Source organism: Muscardinus avellanarius (assembly GCF_963383645.1).
Source record: "Muscardinus avellanarius genome assembly, chromosome: X".
NCBI classification, from domain to species: Eukaryota; Metazoa; Chordata; class Mammalia; order Rodentia; family Gliridae; genus Muscardinus; species Muscardinus avellanarius.
This window is the reverse complement of record NC_137792.1, coordinates 119064183-119082974: the sequence shown is the minus strand read 5'-3', so window position 1 is coordinate 119082974 and position 18792 is coordinate 119064183. Positions and strand designations below refer to the sequence as shown.

Here is an 18792-nt window from a genome sequence, read left to right as displayed (position 1 = left end):
CCCGTAGACACAATCACACTGCTATCATGCAGAGTTCCAGGTTTGCAAATATCCAACCTCACTGCATTAGACTGGTTTTCCAAAGTAAGTATCTTTATTTTCCCCTGGGTTCTCAGATTTGCAAGAAATAATGTCAGAAACATACACATTCATTTTAAAATAAGATGATTCTGTGCATGTCATTGTGCAAGTTTTTCGCTACCAGTTATCTTTCAGTTCATTCCAGCACATTTCTTTCTTATTTAGTACACAGACCATATTAGAACTTTCCCCAACACTACCCACAAGCCCTTTTCAGCTGGTCTAGGATACCAATGTCCAATTCAACATCTCGCATTGCTTCTTGAAATCCTGTATAATCGCTCTCATTCTAGTGGTGTTGTTTCTTTTAAAAATGACACATGTTGAAGCTACTCGGTCTACTAGGCCCCTACAGAGTGAGCGTTCGTCTTGGAGATTTATATGCTTTCTTGGAGTATCATTTACTCTTTTCCTGTCCTATGTTTTTCTGACAAAGGTAATGCTTTATTTAAAGGCTTGCTGGATTCAAGGTTAACATTTTTCTTAGAATCTATCTTAGGTGGTATGAATGCCATATTGGGGCATATCAGAAGACACATAATATCTGGTTGATCCACCAGATTATATTGTTAAAATGTAATGATGATAATTTGATGTCTCCGTGATATGGTTACATTCTCCCCCTATATATTGAAAATCATCTGTATGTTGTTACTTCATCACTGTACATTTGTTTGGTACCAACTATTCATGAATTGTTTTAACATCGATTGGCAATCTTTGTATAAGTATATATTTGATTAGGACTTTAAAATGATATTTTCTAATTCCTTTATTCCTTCTGCATCTATTATCTGCCACTGAATGTGTTCTTAAATTTACAAAGAAGACTGTGCCTTTGTAGCATTATTGATGCCTACCAGTTAGAGTACCTGCTTGCTAGAATCAGGTCATTTGGGAGCCAGCCTTAGGTACCTGATGAGGCGAGGTGAAGAGATATCCTATAGCAATATCGTAGTTAACAGTGCCCTTTCGATTCCGAGTCTGCTTTCTGATCTTAACTTTGCTTTTTACTGGGTATGTTAATTCCCGTGACTTTATTCTCTGGTTTTCAATTTCCTTATCTTAACCTGCCATATGTATACATGGTAAGAAAGACTGCATAATATGGCAAAATTCGAACGTTTTTCTCTAGGGATCCAGTTATGGGTGATTCAAATATTTTCATTCACAATACATCATATTTACAGTGTAAGAGAGAGGAGGTGAAAAAGAAAATAACTTGTCATGCTGCTTAAGAATTTCTTGTATGCAGTTTGAAGTGCACATTCACCAGTAAGTGATTCATGATTCTTTTACATTTTTATTTATTCTTCTTGAAGTAGTGTGTCAGAAATTTTTAATGCAGCAAAACTAATTTTGACAATGTTCTATCCTTTAGCTGTTTTATTTGAATGAACCCATTGTAATTACTGTTCCGCCTTTAAATGTCTAGGATGAAATCATTATCCTTAATGTTTTCTCAGTGATATATAGCTGATTTCTTTAAATTATTAATAAAACTACATTTAAAATGCAATTTGCAGTTTTTGTACCTTAAGGAGTCTTATATAGTCAAGAAGAACAAATTCATAGGGAAACATTAAATATCTTTAATCTGAAATTATTTTTTCGTACTGAGGATTGAACTCAGGGGCATCCTACCTGTGAGTCACGCCTCCAGCCTTGTTATTTTGAAACAGGGCCTTGCTAGGTTGATGAGCCTCACTACTCGCTGGAGCTATACTTGGATCTGCCATCCTCCTGTCTCTGCCTCCCAAGTACTGGGATTACATGTGTGCACCACCATGCCCGGCTTAATCTGAAAAATTGAAATCATAAATACTCCAAATTTCTAAACATTTTGAGTGCCAATAGACCATTATAAGTGGAAAAGTCCACATCTGACTTCCTTTGATGGGTCATTCAAAATGTAAGCTCACTTAAAATTCTGTGTAAAATTATCTTCAGGCTATGTATATGCGGTGTACATGAAACAAATGAATTTTGTGTTTTCAGATACTGAATATGAAAATACTGAAAAACCTCCCCAGATAAAAAAAATCTTAAATATTTGTGGTCCTAAGCATTTAATATAAGGGGTATTCAAATTGGACATTGATGTTTAGCTTAAAATATAGATTTTTACGTTTTTAATCTCTAATTTTTAGAAAATGGATAACCATAAAACCTTAATTAAATGTCCTTCTTTCATGTTCAGTTGAATTGTTTTTTCTTTATTATGCTGCTTCTAGTGTTTCTTTATTTCTGAAATCATCTTTAAGAAGTTTCTTCTTACTTAATTACTATTCATATCTTCCTTGTCTCTAATCATCTCCTGTTTGAGCTTTTCTGATTCTGATTTATGATGCTCTTTCGGAGATTCTGTGGCTTTAAAATTTTTCTTTTAGTTCCTATCATCACGGTTCGTTTATATTTAACTTGTTACCGTGTCTTTCTGACATGCTCTGGTTATTTGTTGGAATGTTATTTTGATCTAAGTTCTGTTTGTTCTTAATGTACCTTTAATGGGATTTCATTGAGATCCTTTCGTGCTGCTCATTTTTATGTGAAATGAGTTTTTTCTATGTCTTTAATAAGTATTGGCCAGGATAGCTTTTCTTACTTTACAGCTCCAAATCTTTCTCTTCTGTTTTCACAAAGTAAGTAAACATATAACCTGGATCTGAAATCCATGGCTGTTACCCTCCGCCCGTTTTGTTTGGACCTTCTCTTGCCTTTGCTCCTTTTCCCTGTTCTGCTGGATTTGCATGAGGTTCCCCACCAGGGTTTTGTCTAGCAGGCTTTGGTTTGTAGGTTTCCTAAGGCCATGCCCCTCAACCTACTACACCCAGGGATTCCTTTGCACTCACCCACAGTTGAATCCTGTAAGGTCTCCTCATAGGAGTGCCTGATAGCAATTTGGGGGTTTTCTGGGCTATCACAGAGTGTGTGTGTGTGTGTGTGTGTGTGTGTGTGTGTGTGTTCCCTTTATTTCCTTTTGCAAATTTTCTGATAGCAGGTGGGCTTTATAGTCATTGGTGGTTGGCAACAACCAATTTGTATTTTGAGGTTCGTGATGAAATTTTGTCACTTGGTTTTGTGCGTGTTTCTGGGTATTTTCATTTGGTATTCTGGTTGCTCCATCTGTTTTTGTGGGAGAGTGGGGATACATTCAACAACTATTGATGCTACCCTCTTCCCACGGTCTTATTATTCAGTTCAAGTCATTTGTCCAAGAATAGAGGCCAAGTCATTGATCTAGCATTAACATTCACCTTGCAGAACCTGAAACAAACCTTTGGGTCACGTATTCCAAGCCTTTCATTTTATCCGATAAGGATATTTGTAAGGAAGTTGAACTCCAGAAAGGGTACGTGACTTTTCTCATGTCACAGCTATTTAGAATACTCATGAAAACAAGAAGCCAGTCCCCCTGACTCTTAGTTTAGTACTCTGAATACTGAAACAGTATTCTTGTTAGTAGTCATTCCTAAGAGAGTGTGTTACATTGAATTTTTAAGCATTATCGGGAATTTTACATTAAATTTTCGATGAGTACATTTTTTTCTGAAACTCTAAAAATTTCATAGATATAAATATGGCACTTTCATGAGGAATAAATTCCCAGACTTTAAATTGCTACATTTTAATGTTTGATACTTTGTATAGTACCAAAGTGAATTGAAATGATTAACTTAAACACATTTTTTAAATCTCTTCTTGGTATTCCCCTGGGATATTTCCCTTGCAGTTTTTTGTTTCTCTTTAATAAGGTAGGTAGCCATTAAAAAGAAGGTAAACTTGGAATGTAGAATTTAAGGTAGGAATCAACAAAACCACTTCAACCTGGCTTGAAGTTCAGTTTCTGCCTAATTTTGCAACATCATCTTTTTCAGTGATTGCAGTGTGAATTAAGTATGCTGTCTCACCTTTGCACTGCTCTCTAGTCAATTCCCTATATAATAACGTGAATTTTGTGTTTATGATGGTGCAGAAGGTCTCTATATAGGGTTAACTAGTAAAATAAAGGATGTGGTTCTCTAAAAGCTTTTTATATTCACAATTTTTTTTTTACTAGCAATTTAATTTTTCCTTAAAAACAGAAATTATTGTGTATAAAAGCAGTCACAGTAAATTTTCGAGTTCTATGTAATTTTCTCTCCATACTGGTCTTCACTAGTTATAAATAACACATGAAATGACTTTCAAGGTAGAAAGCAAGAATCTATTTTGAAATGTTCTATAAAATAAAGAGTGATTTATGGTTTCATATGATTTGGGCTGAAAGCACTCGGGCTTTGTCAGGTCATCAAAATCCTGTCAGGGGAATCTATTATTTATCGTTCAATATGCTGGGAGTGGTGTAAGTACTTTATTTTATGTTTATCTTATGTAAGTATAGTATTAAGAAAAATAAATTGTAAATATTAATACAGTTTTAAGAATATCTCATGAAGAATTAAATAGTATATGGTTGGACAAGATGAGGTTCAACTTTAAGGATTTGGATTAAAGGGTGATTTTGGAGAACGGGTGAATAATGGTCTCATTCCTAGAAAATATTTTAGGTAAGCTTCTTCAAAATAATCATTTCATTTCATTTTGTCTCTGATTTTGAGCTAGTTCTTTATCTAATAATGAAACATCTTTATTTTTACTAGACAGATTTTAGAAAATGGCCAAAAGCTGGGGCAATGCATGATGGTATATAATCATGTAACATTCCATAAGCTATGTATTTTATAGCTAATGACTTTATAACAAAACCTCAACAGAGAAGGCCATAATGAAGCCGACCTCAATTTCTGCCTTTCTAACTGTTACAAAGTAACAATTTCATACAATATACTATATACTAATTATACTATATACTAATACTTATACTTACATACCTTATATTATATACTAATTTCATACATATACCTATGTTTAATAAGATAAATTGTGAAATTCATTGTTCTTGTATCAGAATTAATGCATACTTTAAAACATTTTTTATTGGTGCATTGTAGTCATACATCTTAATGGAGTAAAAGACAGTAGAGGCATACATGCACACATCACCTGATTAACTTTTACCCCCCCCCGAATTATGCATACTTCATATGACCTTATGGTAGAGCAAATTCTTTGTCACAGCTTTGCTTATGGATTTAATAATATTTAACAATATGAAATGTTCAAATGATATCAAATGTTTGATGAGCTTCTATAGTGTACTTACAGTAATGAACTTTTAAAGTGACATGAAGTTGTTAGATTTTTTGAAGATAAGCAAGTAATAGCTTTTTGCTACCTCCAACTAACTAATGATGTTGAAGGAGGATAGAGGAAGGAAATTAACACATATTGAATGTCAGCAACATGCCAGGCAGCACTGTGTAAGGTATTTCATATGATTTTGAACCCTTTACTCTCTAGACCCCTATGAGACATATTATTAGCCTCATTTACAGTTGAAAACATTGCACTTGTATATTTGTGCTTGAACATTTTATAGCGTGTCCAGGGAAATGCTGTGTGATTTGACCCTGATCTAGGTTGTTTCTAACTCATGTCTGGCTTTTTCTTGCATGGAAGACTGTAATTCATTATAAACCTGTATTTGTTCCATACAGATGCCTCACAAGGATGTTGTTGTGTGAATTTGAAAAGTGATTCAGAAGTTGTTCACTTTATTAAGCACTGAAAGATGTTTTAGTTCTTAATCAAGAGTTTGTGTGCTACTAAATTAAGTTTACACACATTAAGCAAAACAAGCAGTAATTTTACTTTATGGAAGTTTATTCTCCATTTTGTGGTCAGACTTTTTCCTGGAACACTGATTTTACTTTGCTGTTGCGGCTAAAATACTTTTCAAGATTCTCTGTTGCTTAGAAGTTCAAGTGCAATTTGTCTTCAACTACTGTGTTGTTTTTAAATATTCTTTTTTATAAGAACAGTTAATATGAAAACTGTCCTCTTAACAAATGTGTAAGTGTACAGTACAGTGTTAACTATAGATAAGAATGTTGCACAGCAGATTCCTAGAACTTTTGCATCTTGGATAACTTTTACCTGTTGATTAATGGCTCCCATTCCCCTCTCCCTGAAACCCATGACAACCACCATTCTTTTCTTTGATTCTTTGAAATCATCTATTTTATATACTTCATATAGGTGGAATCATGTGGTATTGGTCCTTAATATGACTGGCTTTCTGTTTGAGCAATGTTCACAGTAGGTATGATGTGAGAACTTACATGTCCATCAGTGGAAAAATAGATAAAGAAAATGTGGGAAAATGTGGTATAGCCATATATTCAAATACTACTTCATAATTTTTTTTTAAAATTAAGGCAGTACTAATTCATGCTGCAACAGAGATACGCCTCAAAAACATTATGCTGAGTGAAATAGGCCAGCACAACCACTTTATTTTGTGACTGTGGATGGAACCCAGGGGAATTCCACCTCTGACCTCCTAGCCCTATTTTATTTTTTGAAACAGTATCTCACTAAGATTCTGAGAGCCTTTCTAATTAGCTGATGCTGGCTTCAAATCTGCAATCCATCTGTGTCAGCCTCCCAAATATTGGGATTACTGCTGAATGCTGCTATACCCAGCTCAAACAGTATTTTTTTAAGCGTCACCTTTTGGTTCTCCCTTTCTTTATTCTTTGCCAGAGTGCTCTCTTCTGCTTTCCTTTCTTTTTTTCCTACATCCTTAAGTTTAGGTTGGTACAGATCCTTGAAGACCTAACTAGGGTCTTATCTTCTTTGGAACTTTCCATGACTCCCTTCTGCAGTGGGAATGTTTTTTCCATTGTGATCCTAAAACAGTTTGAAATAGACTTAATATTTTAAAATTCTTGGCCTTTAGACTTTGAGTTTTGTTAGTCCATAAATTCTTAGTCCTTTTTTTTCTGTCCTTCTTTGTTTCTCTCCTTTCCCCATTTTTTTCTCCTTCTCTTCAGCAAATCTCCAAAGAGAATCTACTACATGGCTCCTCTGTTCAAGGAACTCTTGAATATAGGATGGGAGGGAAGAAATGTGAGAACTTGGCCAGGAAGACATTGCTAACTGTATTCTTCTTTGCTATTTTAGTAATTCTGAGCATGACGATAATATGTCCTTGCCACTTAACATTGGAACAACCTATTGATTTCACCGTGTCAGGATGTTTGTGTGGAAGTATGAAGCATAACCACAAATAATATAGTCATTTTGGTTTTATGTAATGTGGGATCACATCATAATCAGTATTGAAGTCCATTCTTGGCTTTGCTTTGTCAGCAGAGGCTTGACTTCTCACAGGGTTGATTGCAGGCATGGAAATAACCACATAAATCTCTGCCTAACCAAAGTAACAGCTATTTTGGGCCAAATGAGAGTAATATTATTGTCTGCCATTGAAGTTGGCATCTGATAAAAATAAGTATATATTTGGAGTGGTGTTAGATGAAAGTATAGTGCTTCTAAAGTATATTTCTGAAGGATAATAAGAGTAGTGTTCATAGGGCAGTTACACTTGCTGATAACTAAATAGTGATATGAGGTAGATAGTACTGTTCCCACTGATGAAAAAACAAAGGCTCAGGGAAGTTTATTTTTCTGAGATTGCACAGCTACTTAACCAACCAAAGATTCAAGGCTAAGTCTTGAATTTTTGAATAATTGAGACCATGCTCATTCACTTTGTTGCCCGTATTTCTCTTATCTCAAATTTCTCTTAAATACTCATCTCAAATTTATGTCCAAATTAGAGATAATGACTTACTTACCATGGTAATTTGAATTTGGGATACAGAGTTACTTGGTTTTTGACAACTTGTCTTAACCCATTTCCCTACATGGATGATACCGCCTGTCCACCCAAGATTACAATGTAAAATAAGTGGGATGATACATGTTAAAATATGGTGAGAATCATAAAACCCTATAATATTTTTAAAACTGATTTTATCAGCATATTGCTAATATGAATCATAGTGAGGTTCAGTGTGATACAAACCTATGTGCATATAGCTTTTGGTGTATTTCCTTTCACATCCCACCCTGTACATTTTAGTGAACTTGGTAACAATACTTTCATATATTGCCATTGTATTATTTGAAAGTGTTTTCTTCCTCAGTCTTCCTTTCCCCTCTTTTTCCTCCCTTTTCTACTCCACAGATCTCTCTCATTATTTATCTGAGGTCCCTTTTCTTTTCCATTTTCTCTCTAGCTTCCACATATGAGAAAAAAATATGCAACTTTTTACCTTCTGAGACTGGCTGATCTCAAAACAATTTCTTTAGTTTCATCCATTTTCTTGGAACTGACATAATTTTGTTCTTCATTATGGCCGAGTAGAATTCCATTGTTTGTATATATCACATTTTCTGTGTCTATTTATCTGATGACAGACACCTGGGTTGGTTCATAATTTGACTCTTGTGAATTATGGTGCTATAAACATGGATATACATGCTTCATTATAGTATTGTGACTTTAAATCTTTTGGAAAAATACTTCGGCATCATATAGCTGGGTCATATGATGGTTCTCATCTCCATAGTGGTTGTACCAATTTACAATTCTACCAATAGGCAAAAGCAAATCAAAACTATACTGAGATCCCAACTAACTCCAGTTAGGGTGGTAATCATAGGAGGACAAACAATATTAAATGCTGGTGAGGGTGTAGGGAATTAGGAACTCCCAAACCCTATAATGTTCAGTGGCATTAATGCTGTCATTATTACATCTAAGGGTCTTAATTTTAACATGATCATTCTGCCTCTTAAGGTTTTTCTTTTTTCTTTTTCTTTTTCCTCTTCTTTTAAGTAAAGTGCTTACCAGTACTTTAAGTACTATGACAGTTGCATTTCATTAACGGGAAAAGTTATTGAACTGTAGCAAAAAAGTTCAGTGTAGCAAAAAAGTTCAGATGGTCTTCAGATAAAAGATACCTGAAAAATGCAGTTTTAACTGTAGAACTTAGTTTGCATAGTTATTTAAAATTTATTTTCTCCATTTCTTTCTCCTCCAAATTTTTTCATCTTATTTTTCTTGAATTACAACCAAAGTTAAGAGTGGAACTTTAGTATGGCTTATTTACAATAATTGATATTTAATGGTTATATTTAGTACTTTTGGTCAGAACTTTTTTTGAACCAAACATTATATACCCACAAAATGTTCACCATTGGAAAACTAGATCATGAAGGCAGTATTTAATGTGGTTTTTAACTAAAGATTGATTGTTGAATTGTTTCCATGTGCATATTACTTTTGACCTAAAGAAGAATAATCTTTCCATTTTTCTAAAATCCTGACCCTTAATATAAAACTACATCTTGCCCCAAAGAATGGTGCAGTTTCTTTTCTATTAGGTATAAATGCAAGCGGATCAGGAGGATTCATGGTTATTGTAGCTCTATAGAATTGCACAAAACATTCAGAACATGCCATGTTTTTATGACTGACATAAAGGATTTTATAGTCTTTATTGAAACACTATCTCATGGCAAAAAGTTATGGAAGGTTCTTACACTTAAAACAGTATTATTTATATGTAGAAAAAAGCTGGATTTCTTTTATTTTAAAATTATTATCTTTGGTAATTTCTTAATATTTGTTCACACTGGTAGTAGTAATATATATTTTATTTTAAGATAATCATCTTTATGGCATGACTACATTAGATTCCCAAACAGTAATGTTTTCTTTTCAATCTGCAGTACTGACCCAAACCCGGAATAATATATTTTGTAAATGGTCTCTTTCAAGATTTTCTAATATATTTCTTAAACTAAAAAAAGTATGCCTTTCCAACTCAGAGCCATTGAGCCTTTGAAGTTAGATCCCAGTTCAAATTTCGGCTTTAGAACTTTTTGTCTATTTTTTGTGGTACTGAGGATTGAGCCCAGGGCATTCTACCTCTGACATAGCCCCCAGCCCTTCTAATTTTGAAACAGGGTCTTGCTAAATTGTTGAGAGTCTCCTTAAGTTACTGAGTGTTGCCCTTGTATGTGATCCTCCTGTCTCAGCCTCCCAAGTACTGGGATTATAGGTATGCTCCATCACCCATCACCCCCTGCTATATGTAGAGATTCTTATCTCTCACTGCAGTTGGGAGGAGCAAATGAGCTAGTGTGCCTATATATTTATTAGTTCCCAAATGACAAAGTTTTATATGAATAATATGCTTACAGTGGTTCCTTATGATAATTTGCAGGTAAAAAGAATTTAAGTACTTGTCTTTTTTGTGGTACTGGGGATGAAATCCAGGGGTTTCTACCTCTGAGCTACACCCCTTATTTTTTTTTAAATTTGGAAATAGGGTCTCACTAAGTTGCTGAGAGCCTCATTAAATTGCTGAGGCTGGCTTCAAATCTGCAATCCTCTTGTCTCAGCCTCCCAAGTACTGGGATTACAAGCATGTGCCACCAGTTGCAGCTAGTATGTATCTTTTTAATAATACCTCTTCCACTTAATACAATTTTCAGTATTTAAGAAACATCTACAGTGTAATTTAACATAAACTTTACAATTTTGAATACAAGGATGGGTCTCTTGTTAAGCTGTTCTATACAATGATAGCGTGAGTTGAACATTATATGTAAAGTATATCTATATATTTCTACATTCTAAATGATATAGGTGTATGTTTTTATAGGTTTGCCTGAATCCATCATTGCAGCTGCATGTTCAAGGAGTGGCCAGAGGGTTCTGCATGTTGATTCGTAAGTTTTATCAATGGTAGCATTCAATACTTCCTATATATCTCTGTATAATATTAAAGTTTAATTAAACACACATGCACGCACATACCTATATCACAGATGTGCATGTATGTATATATCACATGTAAATTTGTTAAGGTAGGAAAACAGTTATAATCATTGACTTTTTACAAATAACATGAAATAGATAAGATTTTCATTATAATGAGTATGATAATATATTAAGAATATTTAACATTTAAAATACATTAAAATTTAATATTTTATAATTATAGCCTTTAAAAGAGGAATTTTTCACTTTTGAAAATAAACCAAATGCATCCTTTTAATTTCCTCTACAGTGATTTTGTCTTCCAAATGCTAACTGATGCTCCAAGAGGCTTGGAGACCTTCCAGCCTATTTGTGATATTGTGAGTTAGGCTTCATATTTGATTGCTATAAAATTCAGCCAATAGATTTGAGTACGTGGTTTCCATTAGGTTCATCAAAATCTAAACAGAAAAAGAAGTTAACTAGCACACAGTCTAGAATTAAGTTTTTACTTCAGTGTGATTGCAAACAGGAAGCTAATACAAAATACAAACTTAAGATACAGCCTGCCTTTCTATTTTTGTATTTCTCCCAAACTAAAAACCTACCTAATCTTCCACCTCTTTAGTGTTTTGACCATTGTATCTTGGCAATAAAATTAAATTGTTCCTTCAATAGGTATAGAGAGGAAAGAAGAAATTTACTTTATAATTTTGGTTAGATATTAACTGCAATTTTTTTAGAATGTCAGAGAACAAAATGCCATTAAATTTGTCACAGTTTATTGTGCCTTTCTATGTATTATCCCACTGTGAATAACTAGCATCAGTTAATTTATATTTAACTCTTTCTAAATTTATTTTAAAAGCATATTATCGTCAGTTATTGGATGGAGTTGCTAAATTGGACTTAGTGGTTTTTTTTTTTTTTCATACTGGGGATGGAATCCAGGGACACTCGAATGACACTCCCATCCCTATTTTTTATTCTTTATTTTGAAGCAGGGTCTCACTGAGTCGCAAAGAGCTTCGCTAAGTAGCTGAGGCTGTCCACGAACCGCGATCCTTCTGTCTCAGCCTCCTGAATGCTGGATTACAAGCATGCACCACCACGTCCAGCTAGATTCAGTTTTCACATAAGGCTTGCCTTTGGAATTCTCTTTCAGTATTATGTGCTCAAATACTGCTTCTGTTAATTTCTCTATTCAGTCTTTTGAAAATATCATGAATTCACATGCCAAAAATCTGCCAACTTAAAAGCTTAGATACTGGATCAGTATATTTTAAAATGCTTGATAAAAATAAAAACTCAAATGTATTTCTAATAACCTTAGTTAACCTAAAATTCAGTAAAATATATTTCCTATAAATTCTGTAAAATTTTTATTTGTTGAGCTCACATTATATACACTAGTCACCATGTTAGCTACGTTATCTATGTTAGTAGCTGAATTCCCTTCATATCCAAGGAAAGGTAGGTGGTTTTATCCAAATTTAACAAGTGGAGAATGTGAAGCATGGAGAGGCTAAGTAACTTTCTGAATTTTACCAAGTAGTACATATTTAACTTTGTACTTGCTTATTTTGTTTTCTTTCCCCAAAACCTAAAAATTTTTCAGAATGAAGACTTTTGAAAACACAGTTTACTGATTTCTAAAATTAAAATTTGATTAGGAAAACAAGAATCCTATGGTATTAAAGAGTACCTCAACCTTAAAACTTTTGGTAAAGTAGTTATTAAACTACTTTCTTCTATTGTATATCCTCTGGCTCAATGGTTTTTGAGTTTATATTTATTTAAGTATTGATTCTTCTAGATCTTTTTATTTACTGTTTTTTACTTTTTAAATTTACATTAAATTTAAGCCAGATGTCGTGGCGCACACTTGTAATCCCAGTACTTGGGTGGCTGAGACAGGAGGATTGCACAGGTTCAAAGCCAACCTCAGCTACTTAGTGAGGCTCTCAGCAACTTAGTGAGACCCTGTTTCCAAATAAAGTATAAAATAGATCTTGGAGTATAGCTCCGAGGTAGAAAAGCCCCAGGGTTCCACCCCCAGTACCACAAAAATAAATAGATAAATAAATAAAAATAAATAAATAAATTTACATTAAATTTATAACTGATATGTAAAAATTAAGTGTTATACACATTTATGGAGCATCACTGTGATTTTTGTGGGTTTGTATGTTACTAGAGATTGAACTCAGAGTCTCACAAATGCAAGGCAAAGAATCTTACTACTGAGCTTTACCACCAAACCCTTCACGTGACGTTTTCGTACATGCACATATTGAGAAGTGTTTAACTCAGGTTAAACATATCTACTTTTTCAATCATTTATCTTTTTTATGGAGAAAACATTGAAAATCCTTTCTTCTATCTTTTTGAAATACATAGTTTGTCGTTGTTATCTGTCATTACTGTCCTGTACAAATAGTACCTCAGAGCTTCTTAATTGCCATCTATCTATAACTTAGTACCATTTGATGGAATTCTTTTCTTCATTTCCTCTGCTCTCCTCTCCCTGGCCTTAGATAACCACTATTCTACTTTCAGCCTTTATGAAATCAACTTCTTAAAAAATATTCCTCATGTAGCTAAGTGTGGTAGTACACGCTTATTATCTCAGTACTTGGGAGGCTGAGACAAGAGGATCGCATAGTTTCAATTAATCTGATCAGTGTTGGAAATTCTCCTAAATTAGAGGTTTTTGACAATATCATCTCTCTTTGCTTAATCTAATTATCATGTGCGATAATTAGCAATGTACAGGTATTTTTTTGTGTGATACTGAGGGTTAAACCCAGGGGAAGGGTTTACCTCTGAGCCACAACCCCCAGCCCTATTTTATTGTTTATTTTGAAACAGGGTCTTGCTTGATAAATTGCTGAGAGCCTCACTAAGTATCTGAGACTGGCTTTGAACCTGCAATCCTACTGTCATAACCTCCCAAGTGCTGGGATTACAATCATGTGCCACCACGCCTGGCTGCATAATATAATTTTTATAAGTTAGCAAATTTATGGCAATTCTGAGCTGTACAAATTTCCCAGAAATTTGAGAGTGACAGACCTGGGAGAAGAACTAATATGGAGAAAGACAGTCCAGGAAAGGCATTTCCAGATGCATATTATATTTTCTTGTCCTTCCTATTGTCTCTACTTTTCTTTTTTTATCCTACAATAAAACTAGAATTAGACTGGAGCTTTATTGTGAAGTCCTTATATGCTGAGGAATATTGACATTTAATATTTTAGAAAATTGGTACAATGTTGTTGCGCATCGTAGTGGCATGAAAGTGATAGGAACATACACATCTCAGTGTGTTTTACTTTGCACCCCTCCCTCACACTAACCCCCTCCCCTATATGCTAGTGGAATTGATAGTGATGCATTCACAATTGAACATAATATTCTATTTCTTTCTCCAGCCCTCCTCCCTCCCCCAGGCCTTTTCCATCCTTTCCACTCTTCTATTGATCTCTCTCCTTATTTTCATAAGGTCTCTTTTTCTCCTGTTTTCTCTCCAGCTTCCATGGATGGGAGAAAACATGTGGCCCTTGATTTCCTGAGTCTGGCAAATCTCACTTACCGTGATGTTGTTTAGTTCTATCCATTTAAGGAAAGACAACGATGTTAAAGATAATTATTTAGAATGATACGCTTTTATGGATGCATTGAAATTATACATCATAACGAGGCTCAGAGTGATAGAAACATACTTATCCATAGTGGATCCCACCCCGCTCCCTCCCCGCCTTCATACATATCATTGAAATTATTATTGATCACGTCATATACGAACATAACATTATTTGAACTATTTTCTTCATCATGTCTTCTTTCCCCTCTCCTACCTCCTTCCCCCATTGTCTTTCTACTGTTCTACTCGCCTCTCTCCTCCTTGATTTTAGTCTCTTTTGTTTCCCAGCTTCTCTCTACCTTCACTTTCTGTGACTGGATAAAGACATTTACTCTTCACAGTTACCCTTAACATCTTTGTCTTTCCTTCAAACCCGTTTTCAGTTCTTCATTATGTCCTTTCAGCTCTACTAAGACAGCCCCAATTTGACTAGTTTTCTCTGTCTTCGCTATTCCTTCCAGTTCATTCTACTGTCATGTAGTATGAGATGACTCCAGGAAATTCCTCATTGGACTCTTTCCAGTATTGTCCCTAGTAATTGGCTTCTTCCTTCTTTTTAACTGCATAATATATTTCTGTCTTTCTCATTCTTTATACCCTACTACAGTTATCCTTATGTACGTTTTATTATGAGTATATGTGCCTTTTTCCCTATTTTTGCTCTTTATCTTTCTTGCTAGAAAATTGCCATTAGCCTTTTTGAAGAATCCAGCTTTAGCTTTTTGGACTTCTTCGGTGGTATCTTTGTTTGCTATCTACTATTTATAATTTCTTTCCTTGTACTTTTTTTTTTTGCATGGAATCACTTCTTTTTCTAAACTTTTAAAATAAAATTCTAATTATTTTTAAGCCTTCATTTTTGCTTAATATAATTATCTACAATACATACTTTCCACTTAGGACCACATTAACTACCCTTCATGAATTCAAAGTATTTTATAATAGTCATTATTATTTACTTTGCTCCTTTGGTTTTTATTTTTTTTAGAGGTATGGTTTTAGGTTTTCAGTTTTATTTCAACATCATTGAGTCTGTAATTCCAACACTCAGAACATTCAAAAGATATAAAAGAGAAAGTAAAAAAAATTTCTTGTGTTTTTCCTGTTTCTTCCTGCTGTACCCCATTCTCTATAACCTCAGTCCCCCCTTTCAGAAGTATTGACAGTACATTTTAAAAGTCCTATAATTTAATGTTCGGACAATTAGGTAAGTTGTAGAAAAATGTGTATTTATAATGTGTATATTATATATAATATAGAAAAAGTTAAAGGCTATGGAATGGTTAAAGCCCAGGATCCTTTATTTACCTTTTTGTAACCACATCCACCTCCCTGTTCTCTTAGGTCCCCAATTGCCAATTTTGCCAACCACTTTTTTATCTTTATATTTTATTATTTCAAATATGAAACTGTATAATATGTAAACTCTTGGCATTGGAGTTTTTCACTCGGTGTTATTCCCTGGAGATTCATCTAGCTTTTTTAATTTATCAAGTTTGTTCTTTTTTTCTTTCTGAATAGTATTCCATATTATATGTGTATCATAGTTTGTTTAAACATTCTGTTGAAGAACATTTGAACTGATTCCAGTTTGCTTTTTTCTGTGTGTCTGTGTGTGTGTGTGTGTGTGTGTGTGTGTGTGTGTGTGTGTGGTATGAGGTGCTTGTTCACTGAGTTACATTTCATGCTCTTTTTATTTTGAGACAATTTCCCTAGTTGATGAGGCTGGTCTTGAACTTGCAATCTTCCTGTTTTAGCCTGGGGTTACAGGTGATTCTAGTTTTTGACTATTTCAAATAAAACTGCTGTGTGAGCATTTATAATAGGTTTTTGTGTGTAAACATTAATTTTTGTTTGTCTGGGATAAATACCCAGGAATGCAATGCTTGTCATACCGTAATTATATGTTTAACTTTTAAAGAAATTGCCAAATTATTTTCTAGAGTGTTTGTATCATTTTATATTCTCACTAGTAATGTATGAGTGAGTCAGTTCCTCTGCATCTTTGGTAGAATATAGTCTTGTCCCTATTTTTAAAAATAATTCTCATTAGTATGTATTAGTAGCTCATTATGGTTTAAATTCACATTTCCTTAATAGCTAATGATGTTGAACATTTTTTATGTTTTTATTTGCCATCTTTATATCCTCTTCCATAAAATGTATTCTTGTCTTTTGGCTGTTTTGTAATTGGATTATTTATTTTACTGTTGAGTTTTGAAAGATCTTTATATATTCTGACAAAATATATATGCCATTTATCTTTTTTGGAACTTGATTTCTAATTTAATTATATTATTGTTACAGAATGAACTCTGCATGATATTGATTATTTGATATTTTTGAGAGTTGGTTAGTGGTTTGGAAAGATGGTTTCATGTGGCTTTAAAAGAATGTTTCTCTAATTCTTAGATATGGAGTTATATATGTTCTTTCTATATATGTATATACATAGGGACTTAAAATATTCATTAGGTCAAACTTGTTAATTTTATTGTTCATAACTAATGCTATATGATTGTTCTACTAATTGTAGAGAAGCCTATTAAAATCATCAATCTTTATTTTTTTCTATGAATTCTTATTTTTGCTTTGCTTATTTTTTTCTAGCAATTCTTTTAATTTTCGCTTTGTATGTTCTGAGTGTATATTAATGGGACATAGAACTTCAGTAAACTATAATATACTTATATAGTTATTTCTTTTTCCCAGGTAATGCTTTTTGCTTTGATGATTATTTTTTGTGGCATGAATGTAATAACATTAGAGTTCCTTGTTTTTTCCCTAATATATCTTCTGCCCATTTATTTATTTATTTATTTATTTATTTATTTATGGTGGTACTGGGGGTGGAACTCAGGGGCTTTATACCTCTGGGCTAACTATCAGACCTATTTTATACTTTATTTGATAACAGGGTCTCACTAAGTTGCTGAGAGCCTCACTGAGTAGCTGAGGCTGGCTTCAAACCTGCGTGATTTTCCTGTCCCAGCCTCCCAAGCTTTACAAGCGTGCGCCACCACGCCTGGCTTGCCCTTTTATTTTTAACCTTTTTTTTACCTCTTGACAAAGAACAAATAAATGAATGTTGTTTTCTTTTCCTTTTTTTTTTATGGTGCTGAGGATTGAACCGAGGGATTTGTGCATGCTAAGCAAATTCTCTAATACCAACCTACATCTCCAACACTGAATTTTCCTGTCTTATTTAAGTCTGACAATTTGTCTTTTAAGTGAGTTTGGTTCATTTGTACTTCTTGTGATTCATTAATATTGGGATATGTTTCTTCCATCTTAATGTATAATTTCTTTTTCCCATATCTTTGCTTTTCTTCTCTTTCCATTTGGTTTTTTTAATTGAATATATAGGAGTATGTTTCTACCCTTTCTTCTGCTTCACATACATAGTTTGGAGTTTATATATGAAATTTCTACTCCTCTATTTTGAGCAAACCTTAAGATTTTCACAAAGATTTTTAGATTAAACTCCCAAGCTGGTCAAAATATTCAATTATTTTCTAGCAGCACAATGACCACCTCTCTTTGATGTTGATTGTCATCTGGGCATTTGGGTGACACTTCTTTCTATACCCCTTTTGGTCATTGTTATTATTTTTTTTTCATTAATCAGTGCTTAGCTAGACTATCATGTCATTTTCACCAGCTTCTCTACTTATTCTTCATGCTAGGGCCAACATCCTACTTGCCGAAGGTCTTTCTATGTGAGTTTCTTAGTGGTAAACTCAGTTAATTTCTTTATTTCATGCTCAATCTCAAGTTATATTTCGCATTAATTGTGCTTTTCTCTCAGTATTCTATCCTTTGGCTTTTTTGTGGCCTTTGAGAAGTGGCTATTAGTGTGATGCTTTTGTATTGGAAGTGAATTCTCTTTTCTTTCTGTTTTAACATTTTTATGTTTGTAGTTGTACAGTCTCAAATGATCTCTTAAGGAATGGACTTTGCTTTCATTTATTCTGCTCAGACTTGTTTGGTTTTTTGACACCAGATATTTATACCTTTTTGTTGGCAGAAAAATTTCCAGATATTGCTTCAAACATCATTTTCTTGTTTACTTTTAGAATTTCTTGTACAGATATATTGGTCTTCTAATTCTAGCTTTTTTATTCCTTTGCAGGTTACTCAAAGTTCTATTGTCCACTTATTGCAAGGCAAATAGCTATGGATGTCAAGTGTGATTGGCAAGTTTACTACTTGGGTAGTAAACAGTGGGTTTTCTAGATTTCTTTTTTAATATTTTCTGTTTGGATATGAAAAACCCAATTGCTGCTGTGATTTCTGAATTCTGCCCAGTTTTCAGGGTAGCACAGGGAGGGGAGAGTGCCTG

The 18792-nt window shown here is 33.8% G+C and overlaps 1 protein-coding gene across 1 annotated transcript in view; it reads left to right on the top strand.

The window, feature by feature from the left end:
- Positions 1 to 18792, top strand: part of CHM (CHM Rab escort protein) — a gene marked incomplete at its 3' end in the record, with an annotated part of 160434 nt that overhangs the window by 14448 nt on the left and 127194 nt on the right. The window contains exon 2 of the mRNA XM_080719412.1: positions 10707 to 10773. Within this exon, the coding sequence (XP_080575538.1) occupies positions 10707 to 10773 (67 nt within the window). The remainder of the gene's footprint in view (positions 1 to 10706; positions 10774 to 18792) is intronic.